This window comes from Erpetoichthys calabaricus, chromosome 5 (genome assembly GCF_900747795.2).
Source record: "Erpetoichthys calabaricus chromosome 5, fErpCal1.3, whole genome shotgun sequence".
In the NCBI taxonomy this organism is placed as follows: Eukaryota; Metazoa; Chordata; class Cladistia; order Polypteriformes; family Polypteridae; genus Erpetoichthys; species Erpetoichthys calabaricus.
The window spans coordinates 145,225,360-145,249,801 of NC_041398.2; the positions used below are offsets into that span (position 1 = coordinate 145,225,360).

The window sequence follows — 24,442 nt, forward strand, 5'->3', positions numbered from 1 at the left end:
AAAATGAAGTTCTGAAATAGAATAAGAAACAATATACAGGGCAAATACTAAATGCTAGAAGAAAACCACAAACAAAAAACACAATTTGTGAACGCTTACATTGAGGAATACTAATACTGATGTTAAAAGTCACCCATTAAGAATGATTGACTGGGATAAAGAACTTAACTGAGTTAGCAGTGTAGTTTGATCAGATATGGATCCAAACACTCAAAGAACAATGGACATTCAATTGTTGTTAAAATCAGATCTTACCATTTTAGCCAGACCATCACCCTGGCCTGAGTTGCTAGACTTAACCAATTTAGGTTTTTGCCATGTTTCGGTCAAGAATAATGACATCACAGTCCTTAATGGCTTTAGACAGCATTTGCAGTTTTCTCAGATAGAGGGTGGAAGACATGGAAGACTTGATAAAAGGGTGGAAAGGATGTAGAGCTGATAAATCATGCCAGTAGGAAAAAGAAGGAAAATCATACATGTGGAACCAGAGAGAGGGCAACCAGGTAAAGATGTACATTATGAAGGAAGGAAATGAGGTCAAATACAAGGTGAAGAAGATAATGATAAAATATTTTGTAGGTTACATAAGCAAAATGTATTTCACTGCTACAGCCTATGTCACATTACTCAGATTTAACTGATTAAAAGTTTTAGTCTTCATTTACATAATCTTAGTGAGTTGGGGTGGTCGGTGGCACACTCCCATGAAGCCTGTTCCATAATGTTTATATGTCCAGAGACTCACTCCGACTAGGCTGCAACTCGCACCCATAAAATCAAGCCGGCTTGATTTTGTCTTTAGTTATAGGAGCAAGGTTTGTTTGCACAAGAGGACAAACAGTGATTTCTCATCCAGAAATTCATTTAAATTGTGGAGCAACACTGTATAAGGAATGTGGGTGTTTTGGACCTCGTAAACAGAAGAGAAGCTCATCTGTCTGATGTCTCCTGTTTTAAATAACATGACAGAACTTAAGAAAAAAAAGGGCAGAGACTGGGGGGTGAACTAGCCATACCTTTTATCTGTTTGTTCAGTGCTGGTTCCATCAGGAAGCTTGGCTGTCACAAAATGGGGTGAGGATGACTGTGCTGGAAATTTGGCACTCAGTTAATAAATGTGACATAACCAGCAATTTTCAGTCATTTAAATGATATGGTGTAGGAAAAATTGAACACTGCTTATTCTTCTAGGCTTTAGTGGCACACCAAGCATGTTAACATACATTTAACAGGGATGCAGGGGTCCTAAGTAACTGAACTCCAGCTTGTACTAGGATCTGCCTAGATAATTAAGGTGTAAATCAGTGTTGCACTGACATCTCTCCAGAAGCCCCTCTGCAGACTTCTTGAAGGCGAAAACAAAAGACTTATAATTAAAGGGATGACAACTAGGATGGACAGAATAACTTGCCTATTAGAAGTCACTGATTTCTGCAGATTTGTTGGCTGCACGTCCATGATGCGAATTGCCTGTTCCACCAAATCCCAAAGGATTTGTCTGACCTCTGGCATCAACAAGGCATTTTTACCCATCTTGCCTGAAGAAGGGGCATGAGTTGCCTCGAAAGCTTACAAATTGTAATCTTTTTAGTTAGCCAATAAACAGTGTCATTTAGCTTGACTTCTCACTACATCCATAATGGCTAACACGGTACAACACCCTAGGACTACAGCTACCTTGATATAAATCTAATGGCCGGAGACCCTCTCCCACAACAGAGAAAAGTAAGGTAAGGTAAATAAAGTAGTAGACTTGAGAAATTATTTGAGTAATTACCAGTATTGCCAAAGGCAAAACTGATAATTAATTAAACCAACTTAAAATTCAATGAATTCCTGAATTTAAATTGAGTGTCAGTGGATGGGCAAGTTAAAAAATTATTTTTTAAATACTACAATGGTTTTCAATGAGATTAGCAATTGCAGTCGGCAAGTCTGACACTAGAAGTTGAGTATTGTAACATTATATCAAATTAAGGTTGCCTAACATGGTTTAAGAAATTGGGTGTGTAACCAGCCTGACCTGTGTAAATTAAGATAATTCAGCACCATGTACCACTGCACCGCTCTAATGTTTTGTCAGCTGTTAAAGGTAGGATGCAAGAATTATAAGAAGCATTAGAGTTTGATCTCAGAATAAAACTTACTTATTAGAGCAAGACCATCGTGGATACCACAGACAAGACATAGTGAGTTTACTAAAAAGATTTAAAATGTATTTTTATGCACAAAAAACAAAAATACATCATCAATAAAAAGAACGTATAAATATAACACAAACTAACAAAAGGCAGAAAACATTAAAAAAACAGAAAAGCATAGATAAAAATATGCAGACAAGGTATCAAATCTTTCTGAAACTAATGCTCAATGTCTTTCTCATGCCCTTAAGTTCAAAGTTTAAGATAAAAGTGAATAATCTCAATGTGCCTAGAAATAGGGATTAAACCAAATCACAGCTAGTTTGAGTCAGTTTGTGCTTTTCCTGTAAAAAACATCCCACTCTATTCTGCGAGAGGAGTTATAAACTATTCTAATGTGTATCTGAGATTACAGAGAAATGACACTAAGAGAACAACATCACCTGCAAAACATCAGCAATACAGCCCTTAGGTTCTCAAACTTAGTACCCTCCAAACCCTGGTTGTGCTTTGACATCCTGTCCATGAAAATCATAAATGGAAGAGCAGACAAGATGCAGCATTGGCAGAGTGTAATAACCACAATGAATGGTCTTGACTTAATATGAAGCATGCAAACACAACAACAGACACAAACAGACACACACACACACTATGGTCCAAACACCAGAAAATAAAAAGGAAGAAAATTAAAAAGAAAGAAAAACGTCTGACTTGGCAGTCAAAGTCACAGTGAGGCAATATGCAGACGTACTGCCACTGGTATAAATGGAGCTCTGGTATCATTTCTTCACAAACTTCTGCTTAATAGTTTGTTGGCTGAAAGTACTAAGTGTTAGTATGTCAAGGAGAGGATGTGTAGCATTGTTCATAATGACACTCAGTTTTGTTTTAATTGTATTTCATTCGCTACTACCTCCAGAGGGTTCAGAGTGTGTCCCATAACAGAGTCTATCCTTTTAATTAGTTTGTTAAATCTATGGACTACTCTTGAGGTGATGTTATCTGACCAGCAGAACACAATGTAGAAAATCACACTGGGCATCACTGAGTTGTAGGAGATGTGAAGATATGAAGAATGTCACTACCCATATTAAAGAAATGCAGTCTCCTAAGAAAAAACAGGCGGTATGGTGTAGTGGTTAAGGCTCTGGACCTCAAACCCTGAGGTTGTGTATTTGAATCCTGCTACTGACAGTGTGTGACCATAAGCAAATCACTTGACCTGCCTGTGTTCCAAGTGGAAAACTAAAAGAAATGTGACCAGATGTATCATAAATGTTGTACGTCACCTTGGATTAAGGTGTCAGCTAAATAAGTAAAAAAAGATCCTGCTCTGCCCTCTCTTATATATTTTCTCTGTTTTACAAGACCAGTGACATCTGTCACTGATGTGGACCCCCACAGGTACATGTAGGAGTGCAACATCTCTACATCCACTCCCTAAATAGGGACCTGATGTAGAGGCTCCTTGGTTTATTTTCTTGGTTTTGCTGATGTTAAGTAAAACACAATTTGTTCGGGACCAAGAAACAAAGTTCTCCTCCTGACTTCTACATTCTGTCTCCTTCCACTTATCAATACTCTGTGTAAATGCAGAATCATATGAGAATTTCTGCAAGTGACATGACCTGGTGTTATATTTATATTTGAAGGTGTACAGAGTAAAGCACTTGAAACACTTTTTACAAAATACAATGGGGTGCATAGTCCTCAATTTTTAAAAAAATTCTCCAAGCACATGTAGACATGATTGGCAAACTCTCATCACCCCTGAAATATGTAAAACATATGTGGGTTTGTTGTGCATCTTTGTTACACAGCCTTATTCTGTGGTTATACTTAGGAAAGGGCACCTTGTTAGCTGCCATAGTTTAGGATTTCACCGTGAAGGCACAGGTCAAAAGGCTAGAGAGTGTGATCTACTGTAGCTGGAACACATCCTGTTGCCCACTTCCCTGCCAGAGATGTAACGTTTCAATGTGCCAAGGAGCAGATTCCTTTGCAAGGTCTAGTATAACTGGATCCATCCCTACTCTACCTATCATTTGGTCTAACAATGCACATGACCCTCTTAGTTTTGTCAGTGGTGAAGCCCCGAAGTATCATTTCTTTTTGGGTAACTCTATAGGGAGCAAATATCTCCAGTAAAAAATACAGATGCCTTAAAGATCACTGAGGTGCACTGTGGCACATTGTCTTGGTGGGGGTGGGGGGTTAAAAAGCAAAAAGGATATTGCATCTCAGATTCTGTAGGTGTGTTCAGTTGCAGAGCTGGGTGATTGGGGGCTGCTAGATGTGGAGGCAAGCCGATTGTTTGATTAGCTGCTCCACATAAGCAATCCACAAATTGCAATCAGTATGCCACACCCACAAGTGTACAGTAATAAAGGGAGACAGGAAAAAAAGAAACAAAAAGAATCAGGGAAGTAATGGAAAGAGAAGAAGGGAGACCAGAACCGGCTGGTAGCCAGTGTCAGTTTTTTAATATTGAATTTAGTATTTTACTCTATTCTGTTTATTGCTTTGTATATCCTGTATTTATTTGTTCTATGCAGAAAATATTTGCATCCAATGTTACAAATACCATGCTGTTCTTTCTGTGACTCTGTGAAGCACCTTGAGAATTTGAAAGGTGCTATATAAATATAATGTATTATTATTATTATTACTATTGTATTATTATGGCGGCAAAGCAGTCAGGGGAAACTTTGTGGTGGAGTGGCACGGGGGCACTCCAGGGTTGGATCAGATCTCTCCACAGAATGGCAGGAACAATCAGGGTTCCTAGGGTTCTCACAGACACCAAGAAAATCGGGAAGACAGAGCCTGGCTCAGTGTGTCCTGGAGGATGCTGAGGGATGGTGGCTAGGATGGGAGTTGGGTCAATATGAGAGTGAGAAAGAGAGCGAGAGGGAGTACTGAAGAGATGATTTTAAAAGATCAATTCTGGTTAGTTTTTATTCTTAGTTTTAACAGAATATTTACGGTTATGTATGTGTCATTTATTGGTTTATGTATGGATTATTATTTATTGGAAGATGATTTTGTTCTGCATTTTTGACACTTTAAATACCAATAAATTGGCACAATGCACTGTTTGCACCACCCTTGCAATGATATGTGTTCTCATTGCCCAGTCCATCTGGGTTACATGATTATCTATAACCTGAATTCAAAGGTGTGATGCCAGCTGGGGGAAAACCAGGCATCACATACACCAGCCTCCCCACCACACCAAGGTCACAATAGTAAAGAGGATTGTTTATAAGGATTACTCATCAAAATATTGACACAATACTTGGTAAAGACTTTCAGAAAAAATTTCTAAACACAGTGCAAAAAGTAGAATGTTAAAACTCAATTAAAAGTTTAATAGAAAAGTAAATAATTAATTAATGCTGTGCAATGCTTGAACTCCAGTTTCATCAGCCGGGATGGATTATGCATATTTTTATTTTCACAGTACAAAGTTAGGAACTTCAATTGTTTGCATGCTTAAATAGTCCCAGGTTGTGTATGTGTGTGAAAATGTGCCCTGTGATTTACTGGTGTCATGTCCTTGATTGACTAGCAATTTATGCATCTTGTTGCTAGGATAGGCTCTGTTTGTTACTGACCCTGTGCTGGGATAAGAAAAGCACTGAATTGAAAAACAATTGTGAACTAATGTTTGTAAAGCATACCAGCGAAGTGGCTGAACATCTTCCATTTTCTCTGGAAAAGGGAGAGTTTCTGTTTCAGGAAGCAGCAGGCTGGAAAACCCCATTGCCAGAGTTAAACATCCCATTATTATGTAAGGCACAATTTTATTGTAGACTCCTGCAAGAAAAATAATTTGTGTTAAATTCTTTTTTACCAAGGGAAATTATTATTGATAGACAGATGATGAACTACTCTCTCAAACTGAGTAACTTCTTATTGGGTCTACATTGACATTGGCAAAAGCTTGCTGTTTCAATCTTTCCATTACTGGTTACATTATACTCACTTATTTCTAGATACACCTTGGTGTTATTTTGAATAATGGTCCTTTATTTACTGTTCTCATAAATAAAACCCTTCATAATCTTGCTCCAGTCTGTCTTGCTGATCTTCTTCTGGGCTTATATTCCATCCTGGTCTGTATGGTCACCATCAACAGGTTTAATTTCAATTCCTGACTATAAACCTTAGTACATTTGGGTATTTTCTTACACTGTACACAAACTCTGAAGTTAATGCCTCCTCACTGGACTCTATTAGAAAATTCAAAACTGCTGTAAGAAAATTAATTTCTTTAAGTTAGCTTCACGGATTTTGAATTGTCTTTTTGAAGCTACGTTGTTTTATTTTTTATTTTTATTCTTAATGTTACTCTTTTATATTATTGTTGATTTTATACTTTGTATGGGACCTTGTGTGTCATGAAAGGTGCCAACAAATAAAATGTACTATTATTATTAATCATTTTGAAATCTCTTTAATTTAATAACTTCATTCTACTAAAGTATACCTTGAGGAAAACAATATGAAAGCTTTAGAAAAATACAAAACACATTGTTTAAATAAACACTGGATACACAGGTTGCTTAACAAATGATTCAGATAATGTTACAAGCTATTACAATTTAGTTTAATCTGTATACTACTTGTCTTTCCTGACAGGAATGCAAGCCTCCTCTCTCTACTGCTGTGAAAAATAGACTGAGATGACTTTTTTAAGGAATGCAACGAAGGAACCAATCCTAAACAAAGCACAAGCTCATTTTAGAGCTTAACCACACTCCCAAGAGGCCAATATGGAATCACTAATGATTCTAATACACCTGTTTAGGATAAGGGGGGAAAACTGAACTACAGGGGGAAAAAAGCAAACACAGTAAGAATATGCAAAACTCACACAAACAACAGCCAGTCGCTGGACTTGAACCTGAGATATTCATTCTGTGAAGCAGGAGTGTTAACCACTACACCACCCTATACACTGCAAGGGGAATGCCCTCATTATAGAAGGACAGGGGGAGACAGCATGCACAGGCATTGTCTTACCCTGGAGCACTAAATGGCATCCCCCCCTAGGTTGTGGCAGTACCTTGGATTCCCACAGGGCATCATGGAAACTGGAGTTCTTTGGCTCAGCCGTGTTGGGTTCTGTGGGTACTGTGAGGGGTTGGTGCAGGGAGTAACGAGTCCTACATCGTGGGGCCCCCGGCTTGCCCAGAATTGCTCCCGGACCAAGCCTTTGGGACACTAGAAGTACTTTCAGGGATTACATAAAAGGAGCTGCCTGCCACAACTTCAAGAGCCAGAGTCGGAGGAAGGAGACAACGTTTGCTGGGAGGAGCACAGGGGCAGGGACATTGAGACAAGAGAGAAAGACAGAGGAGAAGAAAAGCATTGCTTTGTTCTTGATTTGTGTTAGTGATTGTGTTGTGGGAAGCTCTTACTTTAAGAAGAGCTTCTCACCATTTAAAAAGACTTTGTTTATTGAGATTTGTGTGGAGAACTTGCCTGTGTCAGGTGTTCGGGGAGCTGGAGCACCTTGATTTGTGTTAGTGATTGTGTTGTGGGAAGCTCTTACTTTGAGAAGAGCTTCTCACCATTAAAAAAGACTTTGTTTATTGAGATTTGTGTCGAGAACCTGCCTGTGTCAGGTGTTTGGGGAGCTGGAGCACCACCTGGTGGCCACACCACATATGAATAACGCAAAAAGTATTCATTTCACCAGAGTTAAAAACTTGACAGCTTCTTCAGAATCCACTGAATAATTAATTGATCATGGTATGGTAGTAATATGCCCTTCATGAAAATGTACTGTGGTGGGCTGGCGCCCTGCCCATAGTTTGTTTCCTGCCTTGCGCCCTGTGTTGGCTGGGATTGGCTCCAGCAGAACCCCATGACCCTTATAGTTAGGATATAGCGGGTTGGATAATGGATGGATGGATGGATGAAAATGTAATGTCCTGCACTATGACTAATATATAATACTGTTCAATTAATTACCAAAAACAATTAAGTTATAATTTGTATCTAGGAATTTATTTTTTGAACCCATATATTCCAATACTAGTTTGCATGAATTATTGGATTATTACTTTAATTATCATTATAATTATGCATCTAGCTATGCAGTAGCAGTTCACTGATTTTTTTACAGTACGGTCACAGCACGGTCTACTTCTCAGATGAGATATTGGCTAGACTGAGTTTATCCTGAGGGAATTAAGAACAATACAGAAAACAGCTCTGGAAAGGGTACAAGTCCTTCACTGGGTGCACTCACTCAGATTAGGAGGTGACAATTAAACTATTACACATCTGCTTGAAAAACTGATAAAGAACATACAAATACTCCGGGATAATATGCAAACTCTATAAAGACTGTGAGTGGGCCAGTAGAGAAAACCTCTGCGCCAACATGCTGCTCATTATTAGATTAGATGATTTAGAATTATATACTGTAGATGTAAATATAACATACCCATTCTAGCCCTAAACACAAAGTCAATGTATAACAATACTAACTAGAAACCACAACACTTATTTTTCCTGGAATTGAACTTTGAAACGCTGTCTAAATATCCACCATGACACATCATCCTGATGTTGAGTCAAGTGATGTTAATTAAATATTTAAAGTGGAGTAACAAGCACATACACTTTCATTGCAATTTCTGTTATGTATAACTGGAATACATTTGTGCTTGAATTGTATATTGCAGAGATGTATGTGGAGCAAGTTTAGATGTTTAGTTGTACTTTCACAATACATACTGTAGATTCTGCCTGCTTACTGCTAGTAATTCTTAATTGATTATGCATTGTTAGTGCGCATACATCCAGTATATTATTAATGAAATTATTTTTAAGTTCCTGTAGGAATTAAAAAAACAGACATTTAAAGCCACTGTCTACAAATTGAGCTGAATCTAAGCCCAAGTTTGTGGGTGTAAACATCCTCATTAACTCATGGTCTTGCAAGTGAAATTGAAGTAAATAAAACCAGACCATCTCGCACAAGTGTTATGTGTTATTAAAAGTTTAAAGCAAAATGAATAAATGACTTGTACCTACCTGAGTGACTATTGTGCGTAATGCTGTATACTTCTGATATTGTTTTCTATGCTGAATGTTGTGTAACGTTTATATTAATATACCCTTTTTTTTGATTAGTGGTAGATGAAACTGTTTTGTAATTTTGCTACATATCTAAATTACCAATATTCTGACCTTTTGAGCCATACCTTGCAAACTTTTACGTTGTCTTAGTTTCTTTCTGCTTTGGGTCTGTTGTTACTGTAATAGGCTGTGGTATCTTCCCTGCAACTTTATAACTGGATTAAGCATGCCCAGAAAATTATTAGATTTATATGGAATGCTTTATGAACATTGATTAAAAAACAATATATTTAATAGGAGTCAGTTGTCATTAATCTGCTTGCTGTTTACATGCACCTTTACTGCTGCTAATTTAAGAAAGTTTTAATACTGAATACTAAATACTTAAAATATATATATATATATATATATTGTGGCGAGCGGCTGGGGGCGGTACCCAGCCGGGACACCTGGAAGGACCGGAAGAGGGATTATGCCTTCTCCGGTCCATGCGGGGGCAGCCGCCCCGGTTGTTATGGGGACCATGGGAACAGGGCATGGAAGCTCAACCCTATAGGGGCCAGTGGTCACTACCAAGGGGTGCCCGGATACCAGAAAAGCCCTGGACGTCAGCACTTCCGCCAGAAGGATTACCAGGGACCCCCAGAGTGCTTCTGGGTGCACAGCCGGCACTTCCTGGAGCATGGAAGTTCATTGGGAGGCACCTAGAGCATGTCTGGGTGAACATAAAAGGGGCCGCCTCCCTCCATTTGTCAGCTGCCGTCAGGTGGAAGAGGACAGAGCTTGGAGGAGAGGAGTGGAGGCGGTCAGAAAGAGAGGCATTGGAGAAAGAGTCTTGGACTGAGGGTGCTTGGTGTAGGGGCACTGGGTTGTGCATGGTACACTAAATATTGTAAATATGTATAATAAACCTGTGTGTGGTTTTGAACCATTGGTGTCTGCCTGTGTCCGGGCTGTTTCCCACTATATATATATATATAGATATATATATATATTTTTTTTATATTTATATATATATACATATTGTAACAGGCGGCCGGGTCCCATGCCTGGCCGGGACACCCCTGCTGCATATATTCCGGGGGAGCAGCCATGGGCTCCTCAGTTCCTCCCCCGGGATGCTTGGTGGCAGCTGCCCTGGGTGACGCTGGTGCCTCAGTTTCCCGCAGGACTCCATGGGAGATGGAGTTCTCCACAGCCCTGTGGGGAGCCAGGGGGTGCTGCATGAATCCCAGAGCCTTTGTGGACACCTCTACAGTCCCGCCCGGAAGTGCAATTAGCAACAGGTGATCAAGCACCTGGAGCACTTCCGGGGGGGGGGGGGGGCTATAAAAAGGGCCAGCATCCACCACTCAGGAGCCAGAATCAGGAGGAACAGGACGAGGTTGCCTGGGAGGAGTGGTGGTGCCAAGGTGGAGAGTTGTATGTTAACCAAACTAAGTGCTTTTGGGACTGTGTTGTGGCTGGAGGGAGTATGGGGAAGACGTGCCCTCCAGCTGAAGAAAAATAAAGTCTGTTGGATTTTACACATGCCTCTGGGTCAGTCTGTGCCAGGTCAGGCGCAATATAGCGCCTTTATCACAATATATATATATATATACACATGTTTTTTCTTGTTTACCAAATTTTCATAATGTGTTTTGGAAAGTGTGACTGTGTGGGAGATATAGGTATCAGATCTTAGCCTGAAGGTCTTGTGAAGCTGAACAAAAATGCAATGTATACAAGGAAAGTTGAAAGGCAAAGCAGAATTCTGAGCATTTTTCTTAGTAAGATTTTGATTCCTATTGGAATTGGCATTGAGCTTGGTAATATTAATAGCAGCTTTTTGCTCTGCTAATGGAAAGAAAACTAGGTGTGTGTGCTTAATTTGTGGTTGCCTTTTATTAGACTTTCAAAAAGTGTTCTCTCAATTTAGTTTTTAGTTCAGTTGCAGTTTGTTGCAAAAATGGAGCACTTAGGTCAGTTTTTTTCTGACACTTTGGTAAAGTTGGCAAAAATTAATACTTTCTATCTGCTAATTATTTTCTGGACACTTAGAAGAGATCCTCATTAAATGTGCCTTAATAACTCTAACCTGGTTTTAATTTTGTGATTAAGGATACAGTATATTACCTGTAACTGAGAAACTGTATCATCTGGGAAATGTCAGCTGGTACTTAATGATGACTGCATGGACGTACTCAGTAAACTGGGTAGAAGCAAATGAGTAAAAGTAATGACATTCACAGTAAGCAAATAGCCTCCTGAAAGAAGTTCCTAAGGTTGAATATGAAGGGTAAAATATGGACAGTGGGACAGGTAAGAGGTGACATTTCTTTCTATCCCCATTAAGAATAGTACCTACTGTAAGTGGTTACTTAGTACCTTTCATGACAGGTGCATGTCACAGATTTGATAACACAATAAAACAGTGAGTTATGTAGATAATACCAAATCTTATTCTACCTCTGCTAATAGAGTACCCAGCCCTTGGCCACTTCCACTGCATTCCATAAATTCACATCACACAATCCCTAGTGCTGATCAGCAAATTTCGCCAAAGCATTATTCGCAGCAAATTTGCTGTGTTCGTGTTCGCCTATGTTTGTTAAATTTCATAATAATTTAGCCAGTTTAGGCGAATATATATATATTTTTTTAAATACCAGTGCCCCATAATGCTTTGCGAGGCCACTGCGATGTTGATGGGACCGCCCCCGGGGTATATAATGCTGATCATTTACATTACAGACTCTGTGGGATGAGTTATCTATGCTTGTAGCCAGATGTTCAGGTTGGTCTTCAAGTGCCACGTCAATATAAGAGAAGGAGGAGTGTGCCCTATGCATGCATAATAATTAGCCATGTACAGATAAAAAACAAACTTTGAAAGAGCCTGACACCCGCCCCCAAATCACAGGAGACTCTATGAAATAATTATAATAATGACAGGTTTATTACTATTTACAACACATTTCTATCTTTTTTATAGAAAAAAAGTGCAAAGCATCAGCACAGATATTTTGGAGAGCCTTCAGCGTGACTTCAAAAAATAGCATAAGACATTGACTTCAATCATGACATGCCACTTTGAATTTTCTGCCTGTAAAAGACCTACTTATTTTTTCTAACTTTGACTATGATTTTGGCATTTCTGCTTTGTTTTGGCAAAATCTATGATTGCATTTCTCTGACTGTGTACTTTCTTCTTTGATCCAGTATAGTTTCCCTAGCCCTCAGGGACATTTTAAAGATGACTGCACTGTTATAATCCAGTCAAATCTAGATCAGTTAGTCCTTCCCCACTGACTTTAATGTAGTTCACCAAGATTGCCAAATATCTCAAGCATTTCAGTGATTTCGGGGAATTCAAGGCAAAGAGAACTCGCCAATGTTTACTCATCAATAACAATTACTAGTCCTCTGATTTTTCTGAGGTTTTGAATCCCTGTTTATCATTCACCACACCCATAGCGTCATTCCACCCTAATTTTTTTGTACAGTTGCTGCCAGTCTGCCTAGTCCTATGCAAGTTTGCCAGGCCTACCTCACCTGGGCACAAATTCGCATTGTAAGATCCACAGACCCCCACATCTTAAAACCAAAATCGCCCCCCCAACTTGTCTTGTATTACAACCTCATGTCCAAACTAAATCTTATTCTGCCTGTACGAACAGGAAATCTATATTTCCTTGAACATAACTTTTGCCCTCCATTCCTTTAGACCTGACAATTACTTTCTGATTAAATTGAGTCATTTCACCAAGCCTGGCAAAAAAAAAAAAATTAGCTGCACACTATTGTCTAAATAATTGCTTCCCAACCTTTTTTTTCTGTAGTGGTACACTTTTTGTAACCTAAATCATCCCAAGGCACACCGCTATTTTCTAACCAAAAACACATTATATCTCATACACATGCTCAACTGCCCAAAGGTGTAGGATTACAAGAGAAGCTCCGAGATCAGCATTGGCAGACACAGAACATAGTGCGCACTTTGGTGGCATCTCTCAGCTGCTTCATTCTTTCATCCACTGCTCTCTGCCTCAAAGGAAATGTGTTTGACCACTATCCACCAGCACTGTGACGTTCACTAGTAACCACAAACTTAGGGCAGATGGACTCTAGCAACCTGGAGACATTTTTGTGCTCGAAGTGCTGTGTCTACAACACAGCGATCACAGAGCTGCTTTTATGCCAGCTTCTCCAGGTGGACCTGTCCTCCTCAGACAGGTCTTGACCACCTGAGGAGCTTGTCCCTCTCAAGTTCAGACTCAGGTATGCTACACTGTTATTTCCATGGCACACCTGGGTAGCTCTTACAGTGCACCACTGTGCCACAGCACACAGGCTGAAAAACACTGCTCTAAATGATTGTGGCTACTTTCATGCCACTTGCATTTTTCAGAAAGATGTTTTAGGTCTCGTACCCCTGTCATTGTCCACAACGCTTCAACACTTTGAAACAGCAAACAGCTAAAGCAAAAAGATGCATTAATTACACCATACCCAGTTAGTCTACTCCATTTCTCCTAACTTGAGCAGAAGTAGTTTCTGTGTAAGCTCATCCTCAATCACTTATTTGCTGCTGAATTCTTAAGTCAGGTCAGTCTGGTCCAAGTTCTTTTATATTCTTTTTTTCTTCAAGTGGACGATTTATGAAGGGGTATTTCATTAAAGAAATAACTGAATTTTCTTTGATTTCTGAGGTATCACTTGAAGTTGCCATTTCTGTAAAGTCCCACTCACTGCAATTACGTTAATGTTGGGTATGAACTGTGAACCATTGACATGATCCTGAAATAGTGTGTCAACAATTGTCCAATTACATTTGATCAAAAAACCTCAAACAATACTAATTCGCTGCCAATAAATGTCCCTGGAAAAATCTCAAAGCAACCAATTAAAGGGCAGCCTCAGGTCACCTGCTTGCCAAAAGATCAAGGACTTACACACACTCATTGGGTTTCACTTGATTTCTTCACACAAGAAATACAAGTAGAAACCAATATATAATGGATGTTGACATACGCCGACACTAGGCACGTTGTGCAAATAATTTAAGTAAGAGTTTTTAAAATATTTGGGGGGGGGGGGGGGGTTTCACCCCAGTGCCACGCATTACAAAACTGCCTCTGATGCACATGTTTTTCCAGTCTTCAAACAAGGATCCATTGAATGAGCAAAAATATGCTACATGTATACTGTAAATGTAAATCTGACTAAATTTTCACATTCTAATTTTCCTATCTTATATATAAACGTCTACAGATAGAAGTGTGTGTGTCTGTCCATCCCTAAAGTGAGAGGTGGAGATGGGGTAAGGGCTTCACCTCCAAGGAAACAGAAAACTCACTTAGCCGCTAATAACACAAGCGAGGCCAGCACATCAGCAAAACAAAATCTCAGAATGACAAAGTCGCTTAGCCGCATAAAATTAGCAAAACAGTATCCCTTTTACTTTTTCTCCCTCCGCTAATGCAGAAGCGATGCAAGCACGTCGGCAAAACAAATCCTCCTAGGAGAGAGATGCCCAGAGTAGTCCTGAGTCCTGAGTATGCCCTTTCAATTACCTGACATCTCTACATTTAATTTTTTTTCTGACATTTCTATAGTTTCTAGGACCCCAGGCTTTTTACAGCGTGGTTTTATATAGCGAATCTTCTTCTTCTTCTTTCAGCTGCTCTCGTTATGGTTGCCACAGCGGATTCATCTTTTTCCATATCTTTCTGTCCTCTGCATCTTGCTCTGTTGCACCTATCAACTGCATAATGTATAAAATACAAGGGGTTTATGTTGTGTTTCATTTTCTACATAATTATCTGAGCTATTAGAAGTATTTTTACTTCTGGTACTTTTAGGATATTTGTGTCAATATTTAGAATTATGTATTATTTTGGAGCTATATTTAGAGTTGAATATTATTCTGGACATGCAAAGGTAGGGCATGCATAGTTGTCATGGGTGTGTCCCTGAAGGTCATGACCCTGATTTCACAGTGACCGTATGAAAGATCTTCTGGCATGATCCTTCTGTATCCAAGCTGCAGAGAAAACCCTTTTTGAATCATCATACAGAAGAGTCTTGGTGTATGTTAAATCTCTTATGTACCAATCTTTGCTATCACTTTTTGACTCTGAGTTAGTCTTTCATTTTGACTTGTCACATGGCTTTTTTTGAATTGTCTGGTTTAGACTTCTTGCCTTTTTTTTGTACATTCCTCTACTGGTCACTCTAATATACCATCTGCTTTGCATTCATAACATGAGCAGAGTTTTCATATTTGTAATGCAATGTTATAATAATCCTGCTTCTCTAGCTTTGCAAAAAAGTACATGCTGAAATAATTCTAGGTAAATGCAAATATTACACCACTCACCAAAGTAGGGAAAATATGGGGCAGTAATGCCACCAATACCAGAGAACATGGAGGCAGCTCCCATTCCCATGTTGCGAACAACTGTAGGGAAGAGTTCAGATGAATAAACGTAGATAACAGACGTGGAAATTGTGAGTCCAAACTTCCCAGTCATGGCCAGGATGATAGTCAGTATTGGAAGTTCTGAAAAACAGTTGCATACATCAAAATATACAGGTTATTTATGTGTATTCAAAGTACATAGTTACATTTAGAAAAATACAATACCTCAAAGCACTAGAAAGGCATTAAATAAACTTTTACACTAACCAAACTTAGAAAAAGTGAGTTCATCACTTAGGCAGTAGTGGGTGGATGCTCCCCATTGGAGATCAGAGCACTTCATATTTGTATGTTATGTGTGAGGCACTTTAGTGGCATTCGATGGAGAAGTGTGGGGTGGGGGGTGCACTTAATGAGCCTTGGCCACTCCCCAAGTCACGGCGCTCGAGGCAGGTGTCGATTTGGCCTTAGTAAAGAACCGAGTCTGTGAATTGAACTTTAAAACTGTATATTCCAAATATTAGCCTAGTTTTGATGATTACATAGGCTTTTTGACGTCACCAGCAAATTTTATAGCTTTACTCTTGATATTTAAATCTATTTAATTAATATAGTAGCTCACTCCATGTTGAGCTTCTGCCCCTAATATGTACTCTAACTTTGGCCTATTAACCTGCTCATGAAACAAGTTTCAAATTTTACCCATTAGCTAAGAGGTAATGGTGAGGCCACAGGAGCTTATCCTGTGGTCTGTGTATGGTCACTGGTGCAGTGACCAGGACACTGTGCTGAAAAATGTTGCAGTCATTTAGCCGAGGCATAAAACCGAGTTTCTGACTATCGATAATTATAACAGATCCTTGGGCATCTTTTGAAAAAAGTAAGCTACATTTTGCTAAATTTCGCACTATGGCCTTGTCCATTTTTGTGCCCACAGTCATCCCCTGTCACGTATTGACTAACTCTTACCACTTCACCACCTAATAGCTAATGTGTGGTGAGCTTACTGGTATAAGAATGACTATTGTCGAATCATCCAGGTGGATGCCACACATTGCTGATGCTTCAAGTCGTTCCCCACTGTCTATGTAAAGCAATTTGAGTAGGTTAGAAAAATGCTTTATAAATTAAATTAATATTTAAATAATTGCTTTACTCATTTGTACAGGTGATTTCTTTGAATTATTGATTTGGTTTTTAGAATATGTTCATTTTCCACATGATTCAGGGTATTCACAGAATGATACCATCTACTGTTTGTAGTATGCACAAGTGTTCTTTTTCTAGATTTGTTTCTACCTGGTTTTTGGTAATCTCAAAGAAGTACTGCATTCATTTCACAAATTATATATAGTGTCTGTTTTTTTGTATATTTGTTGCTTCAAAGACTATTACAAAATTAACCATGTAGCCAAAGCTGTTTCTCACAAGACTCTCACATGAAGTCCAGAATGTCATTCTGTGGTTTGGCTTGAGGCAAAATGATTAAGGAAACAATCATTTGCTGTGGACATCATCTCTGTTTTCTCTTGGCTAATCTATTGGAAATTTCACAATTTATTTTCATAAAGTTAAAACATTCATGATTACCACATTTTATTTCCTGCATATACATTTATTTCATTAAATAACATAGTTTTGTTCAAAGAATCAGAACTTGGTGGTCTCTAGGTAACTCATCCACCCATTCAGTTAACACACTTATTTAATTAATTTAAAGAGTGAAAATAGTATTTCGAGTGGAGCACTGAATACAAGAAACCAGTCAATTCTGAACAGTGTGTAAGTTCAGACATGGACTGGGTGAGCCTTTCCAGCACCAAACCGACAGCAACCAGGTCAGGAACACTTTCTATACTTCTGTGTTGATGTAGTCAGCCTGAATATATTTATGGGAGATGCCACAACCTTTGTTGATGTTGAGTGGTAGATGGGTGTTAAATCCAAGCACCCATCTTTAACGTTGTTTATGTTGTTCTGCGTAGCTGATGAGAGGGTACTGTAGTCTTGAAAAAAGACATATAGTGGAACCTCGGGTCATGACCGTAATTCGTTCCAAAACTCTGGTTGCAACCCGATTTGGTCGTGACCCGAAGTAATTTCCCCCATAGGATTGTATGTAAATACAATTAATCCATTCCGGACCGTACGAGCTGTATGTAAATACATTTTTTTAAAGATTTGTAAGCACAAAAATAGTTAATTATACCATAGAATGCACAGTGTAATAGTAAACTAAATGTAAAAGCATTGAATAACACTGAGAAAACCTTGAACAGAGAAAACTAACATTGCAAGAGTTCACGCTATAGCCTTACGAACTGCTCTCTGTAAACACTTTTTTTGATGAGTGTTAAGCATAGGGAAAAAAATGAACATTTGAAAAAATCCATAATTTATACAAAAACTAACCTTGCATGAGTCGAGTTCTGGCATGAAGGAAGTGAGGAGGAACTCGGTCGAGAGGAGATTACAGTTTTGAGGTAAAGTCTGTGACAATGCAGGTTCACTGCATGCTCCCATCTCGCTTCCGGGAGCCCTTAAACCCGCCACCGTCGGTAATGTTACCAGTGAGCACGACAGTGAGGCACTGCAATGGAGCAATCGGATGGTGCAAAAAGTGCCAAGTGTTTTTATTAAAATCAACAAAACAACAATCAAAAACAAAGTCCAAATTAAATAAAGTGCAGTGCTTTCAGAATCCTTCAATAAATAAATGATCCCATAAAAACAGAAGTGAAGTGGAGGTTAAAATCCAATAGCAAAAAGTCTTCATTAAATACAATGAGGTTAAAACAATGCTCGAAGCAGTCTCTTTAAAAACAAGCCCAGTGCATTCTTTAACTGCTTTCTTGGTCTTACAGGTCCTTCTTCTGGTCACTCCAGCTCTTTGATCGCTCAGCTGGAGCGACCGCTTCCTTCTGCCCCACCAAGTGTCAGCCAAAACACCCCTGCTTGGGCTCAGTTCATTAATTACAATGAGGTTAAAACAATGTCTCTTTAAAAACAAGCCCGGTGCACTCTTGCTGTAGCAATCAACCACGACGCCCCCTCGCTAAGCTGCAAGTGCAGCGATTATTTATTTAAAACTGGCCTCTTGACATGAGCTGTGAACCCGCTATACTACAAAGTCCCTCTGCGCGATGCACATCTGACCAAAAACAATGTACTGTACAGGGAGAGACTGAACACTGCGTAAATCACCGGCACATACGAACCGGAAGGGAAACGAAATAGAGCACAAAGAGTTCACAGTGAATGCACAGGGAGAGACTGAACACGTGCGGAAATCATCTGCGTGTACGAACCGGAAGGGAAACTGGCTTGTTTGTCACCCGAGTGTGTGGTCGTGAACAGATGCAAAAGTTTGGCGAACGTTTTGGTCGTAACCTAATTTGTACGTGGTCTGAGACGTTTGTGACCCAAGGTTCCACTGTACTGTGAATCAGTGATCTACAGTTAAACCTGGCGAATTCCGTAAATTTCAAAAGTTTCCTAATTATATTTGAGAGAGAAGTAGCGAGCATAAGTGTTTCACTTAACATATTTTCAATCAATAAAAAGTGACATTGTAGTTTTTAAGAAATGGGGTCAAGTTAAGAAAATGCTAACTATTTGGATCTCATTCAATGTTTTCTTGATTTATTTCAAAGCAAAGAACTAGGTATACTTTGCTGATGATTATGACTCATTTTTAACTTTTGGAATTTTTGGAATGAGTTTTATTTTTGGAGAAATGATTTATAAAATTGCATGTATTTAATCTTTTGGTCAAAACAAAAACATCAAACAAAGAAAATATTTCCTCTTGGTTCTGGTATGTCCAAAACGAACACAATGCTAGCTATCTTATTTAACATACTGTATCTTGTTGAAAATAATGACTTTCAAGAAAACAGTTCTGGTAAAAACAGAATCTTTTATTAAATATTCTCTAAAAACCATTACTCATGCAAACAATTGACTTAATATAAACTAAATGGCTGTTTACACACTGCAGAACTCCCAAAGTCCTGCCTGTGACAATCAGTGTTCTAAAATGATGACTGGATAATTCAACAAAACTTTAAAAGTACAATAAGATGCAGAAGCAGCTCTTTTATAATGAAAAATAAATTATATATTATAGTACTATTCAAGTGGAGGTTCACTGTGCAGTTGAGCAAGCATTCTACTTTTGCCAGATCATTCTAAAATAAGTTCATTATAGTGGAAATATTGCAAAATAGATGAATAAAGAAGAAATGAATTTATGATGGTGTCACAAAATATAGTTAACTGTGGCTGCTGACCATCCATACAGCTATTCCAATATACAATGACAGCACATTTAGTGCCAATAACACCACATATAAATAATTCCAACTGGTCCAGTCACCACAGGCAGTGTGGTGTAGTGGTTAAGGTTTTGGACTTCAAACCCTGAGGTTGTTAGTTCAAATCCTGCTACTGACACTGTGTGACCATGAGCAATTCACTTGACCTGTCTGTGCTTCAATTGGAAAACCAAAAGAAATGCAACCAATTGTATCATATATGTTGTAAGTCAGCAGAATAAGTAAATGACATATAAAAAAGAGAATCTGCATTGATCAAGAATTGATATCCCAAAGACCAACATAATATTGACATTGTCAGAAAGGCTTACACTCTGTACTACCTAACTCTGAGAACACGCAAAATGTTAATGGGCAGTATTAGAAAAGAATAATGAATTTGTTTAGTTCATAGTTCTCTACAAACCCGTTTATAAATGTTAAATGTACAGTACAGTTGCTTGCATGTTTCTAATTAAAATGTTTATAAGGTAAATGATGTATTCAGGACCAAACAGTAAGTCAAATGAAGATGCTGAACTGGCAGTTTTATGGGGACACACTCAAAGCCTTAGCAACTAGGCTACACTTCTTGTATACTAACAATACTAAATATACAATCTCTGCTCATAAAGAAAGTTTGAACAAAGCCATATTTATGCAATGATTGAGTGAATAAAGTGTGATATTTGTAATATACTTACCAGAAGGTACAAACTGAATGAACAGAAGCAAGCTTCCTGACAATAGCAGAAGGATTGATAACACACACCGGCGAGGAGCATGTTTCAATATTGCCCAGGCAATCGTGTAAGCTGCTATTTCTGTAGCAGCCGAAATGAAGCAAGTGATGTATGGATCACCATTCATGTTTGACGTGTTCAAGGAAATACCATAATAACCAATTGTATTTGCCATCCTGTGAACAGAAACACAGATTAATTTTGAAATGTAAATATGCTCATATGCTCAGTTTGGCTTTCTCCAGATTGAACTAACAGATCTTTATCTTTCAGTATGAGCCCACAATCTACCCTCTGGCAGCATGACTCAGTTGTGGCGTTTCCTGGTTGCAATATGGTTGCAAGCTGAAATCACCATGATTTAACTAAAATGAAAAGCATTCGAGAAAGATGCAGACCTAACATAAGTTTATATAATGATTATTTGAACTAAATGATCATTTTATGTTTGGCTGATACCTAAATCTAAGACAGCTTCAGGTATGTTACAATTGTTTACAGGTAGTTTTTGCAGTTGGAGCACAGGCAGATTAAGTGATTTGCACATCACACAGTGAGCCATAGGATTTAAAGTCCAAGGCCTTAATGTTCTCTGCACCACAATGCCTACCAAATAGTAAACAGTAATACAATGTAAACTTTTAGCCATCAGAGAACAATATAAATCCTAATTTCTAATAATGAATTTGAAAAGTCTTTCCTAAATCATTAAAGCACATAACATTTATGCCAATTTTCCTTATCAAACTAAGTTGGGAGTGTGTAGTGGCATAGTGGTTAATACTACTGCCATTGCACCTTTTGGAGTCTGGGTTATGTTCTAAGTGTGGTTGCTGTCTGTGGGGGCTTTCTGCAAGCTCTTTTTCAACATCTCAAAGTAGGACATATTGTTTTAATTGGTGACTCTAAATTGTCCTGTAGACTTTGTCTATGTGACTTATAATCAATTACATTTATATAGTGCTTTTATAATTTACTCAAAGTGATTTACATAGACAGTGGGGAACCAGTTCAACTACCACCAGTGTGAAATATCCTGCTGGATGACGCGACAGCAGTCATTTATGCATCAGTACACTCACTACACATTAGCTATTAGGTGATGAGGGTGTGAGAGAGATAGTTAGTTAATAAGGAACAGGGGAGGACTAAGAGGCAGAATGACCAGGTTGTAGTTGGCAACTTAGCTAGGACAACAGGAAACACCTTAGAAATACCTTACTCTTTTTAATGGGTGCCCAGGGATCTTTTATGATCAGAGAGAGTCAGGAGCTCAGTTTTATATCTCATCCAAAGGACAGCACCATTTTTACTGCACAGGGGCATTGGAAATTGTACAAAGACCACAAGGTAAGCGCTACCTGATGGCTTCACCAACACCTGTACCATCAGAAACCCAAACGTTTCCTAGATGGTCTCACATCCAAGTAGTGGCTGGGCCCAAACATACTTAACTTCAGGTGGATTACCTGTTCTAAAGTGCAGCTGGACTGCCATTTAATCCAGGGCTGATTTCTGCTTTATAACTTATGCTACTCAAGAAAGCTGCAGTTCTCAACAACCTTGCAGGATATTTAAGTTACTACTGCATCCAGCACGACTGGAAATCTTTCCGCCATATTGATATTAAAGTTATTATTCCTTTTTCTGTGGCTAACATGAAAAAATGATCAGGAAGAGATTACTCTAAATATCAATACAGCAAGTTAAAGGAATGTGTTTTGTACCCTGCTTTCATCAAGAACCATTTAGACCTCCCATATTTACATACAACAACAACAACAACAACATTTATTTATATAGCACATTTTCATACAAATGATGTAGCTCAAAGTGCTTTACAGGATGAAGAAAGAGAAAAAAGACAAAGTATAAAAAATAAAATTAGGCAATACTAATTAACATAGAATAAAAGTAAGGTCCGATGGCCAGGGAGGACAGAAAAAACAAAAAAAAACTCCAGATGGCTGGAGAAAATAAAATATTTGCAGCTGTTCCAAGGCCACAAGACCACCCAGCCCCACCCAGGCATTCTACCTAACATAAAATGACCTCAATCAGTCCTCATTGTATTCAGGCTTGACATGGAAGAACTTGATGATGATGGTCATGTGGACATCATGTGGACCACAATACCACAGAAGCACATTTTGCTAATGATGCTTATTCAAACCATTAATTTCATTAAAAAATTCTTGTCAGGCAACTTTGAACTTTATTTTGAGTTTGGCATCCAAGTTAAATATTTACTTTTATAGTATGTTGTTAGGCCTTCTGATAAGAAGAGATAATTTCTTATCTGCTAATAGTTTCCACAGAGGTTTACTGCTTTCACAGAATTCTTTTTGCTTTTTAAAATCCATTCATGTCTAACAGTTTTATAATATTAAGTGCTGAATAAATAATAGTTTGCTGCAACATTACGTTCCAGTTCTTATTGCTAGTGTCAGACTAGAGTGCCTGAAAGCAGGAAAAAAGCATTTGCATGACTTGATGACACACATGGAAAAAATACTTTTTAAAATTAGGGAGCAACAGTACATCAAACATACTGTCCATTTTTATATACTATGCTTTTCACAGTAATTAAACGCACATTTCCATCCTACCAATACAGTAAAAAAACAGCATGGTTTTGCTATAGAACAAAACAACACAAAGAATTTACAGTTAGAGCTGCAGAAAATAAACCATTATCGGATAATTCAGATACTCACTGAGTGCTGCTCCTGTTTTACAGTTTTTATGGATAAACATTAGTGTTACGGAGTGAAAAACTTCCACCTTTGCTTGCAAGCCATACTATCTAAATTACTTTCAAACAATACAATTGCTGTGCCAAATTTTGGAAACATAAAGATTTCTGTTCCAATAAAAATAAAAAAATCTGAAATTGTAAGAAGCTATCCTAACATTGTGTTTTGTCTCATGCATTTTGCAAGCCCACCACATAATGTGAAGTGATCATGCATGTGCGCTTTTTCTCTATGGTTTAACTGTCTTAAAAATGTAATATCAAGATTTCAGCAGAAACAATTCCATCAACTGCAGATAAAACATGTTATACTTGTTCTAATGTAACATAGTACTGGCAAGTCACTGCCATGGAAAAATTGCTTACAGGAATTATTTCAGCATTAGTAGTCATTATGAAGAGTTGCCAATGGAGACATTTCATTCTTGCGCTTTGCTGGCATGTCAGGCATGATTACAAAGTAACAGCGGTCAGAGTTTTGGCACAGCTGAGTGCATCAGCTTCGTAAACTATGACCTATAACTTCAAAGCAAGATACTACTATGATGAACAGCATGCAGGGTCTGGTTTCCCAGCCAGGGTTGAAAAAGGAATCCTTACTTGGCAGGGAAGCCACTACAATGGGAGGACAGGGGGAGGTGAGCACTGCTGATTATTTTCTCTCCCAGTATGCAAGATGGAAGCCTCCTTGCCTTAGGGTTCCCACATGGAAGGCCGCAGGGAATGCTGGGAACTGTAATCCTATGGGGCAGCCCTGTTGTGTTCCATAGGAGCCGCCTGGGACAGGGCCATCTTAACGCATGGGCATGCTGGGCAGTTGCCTGTGGGCCCCACGAGTATAGGGGCCCAATGCTATGTATGTTGTGATTTGCTGAGTGGTTATGTGGATAGGGGCCCCAGTGCACTGCTTTGCCCGGAGGCCTATAATGCTTTTAAGATGGCCCTGGCCAGGGGGAGCTGGTGGGATTCATAATCCCTAC

The 24,442-nt window shown here is 38.7% G+C and overlaps 2 protein-coding genes across 4 annotated transcripts in view; both read right to left on the reverse strand.

Annotated features, from left to right (window-relative positions):
• The window catches only part of trappc11 (trafficking protein particle complex subunit 11), a 973,608-nt gene that overhangs the window by 672,405 nt on the left and 276,761 nt on the right, over window positions 1-24,442 (reverse strand). The gene's annotated exons all lie outside the window — the stretch shown is intronic.
• Window positions 1-24,442, reverse strand: part of LOC114652669 (solute carrier family 22 member 5-like) — a 134,503-nt gene that overhangs the window by 15,540 nt on the left and 94,521 nt on the right. The window contains exons 8-10 of the mRNA XM_051928451.1: window positions 20,669-20,883; window positions 15,607-15,789; window positions 5,831-5,966 (exon numbers count right to left, since the gene is read on the reverse strand). Coding sequence (XP_051784411.1) covers window positions 5,831-5,966; window positions 15,607-15,789; window positions 20,669-20,883 — 534 coding nt within the window. The remainder of the gene's footprint in view (window positions 1-5,830; window positions 5,967-15,606; window positions 15,790-20,668; window positions 20,884-24,442) is intronic.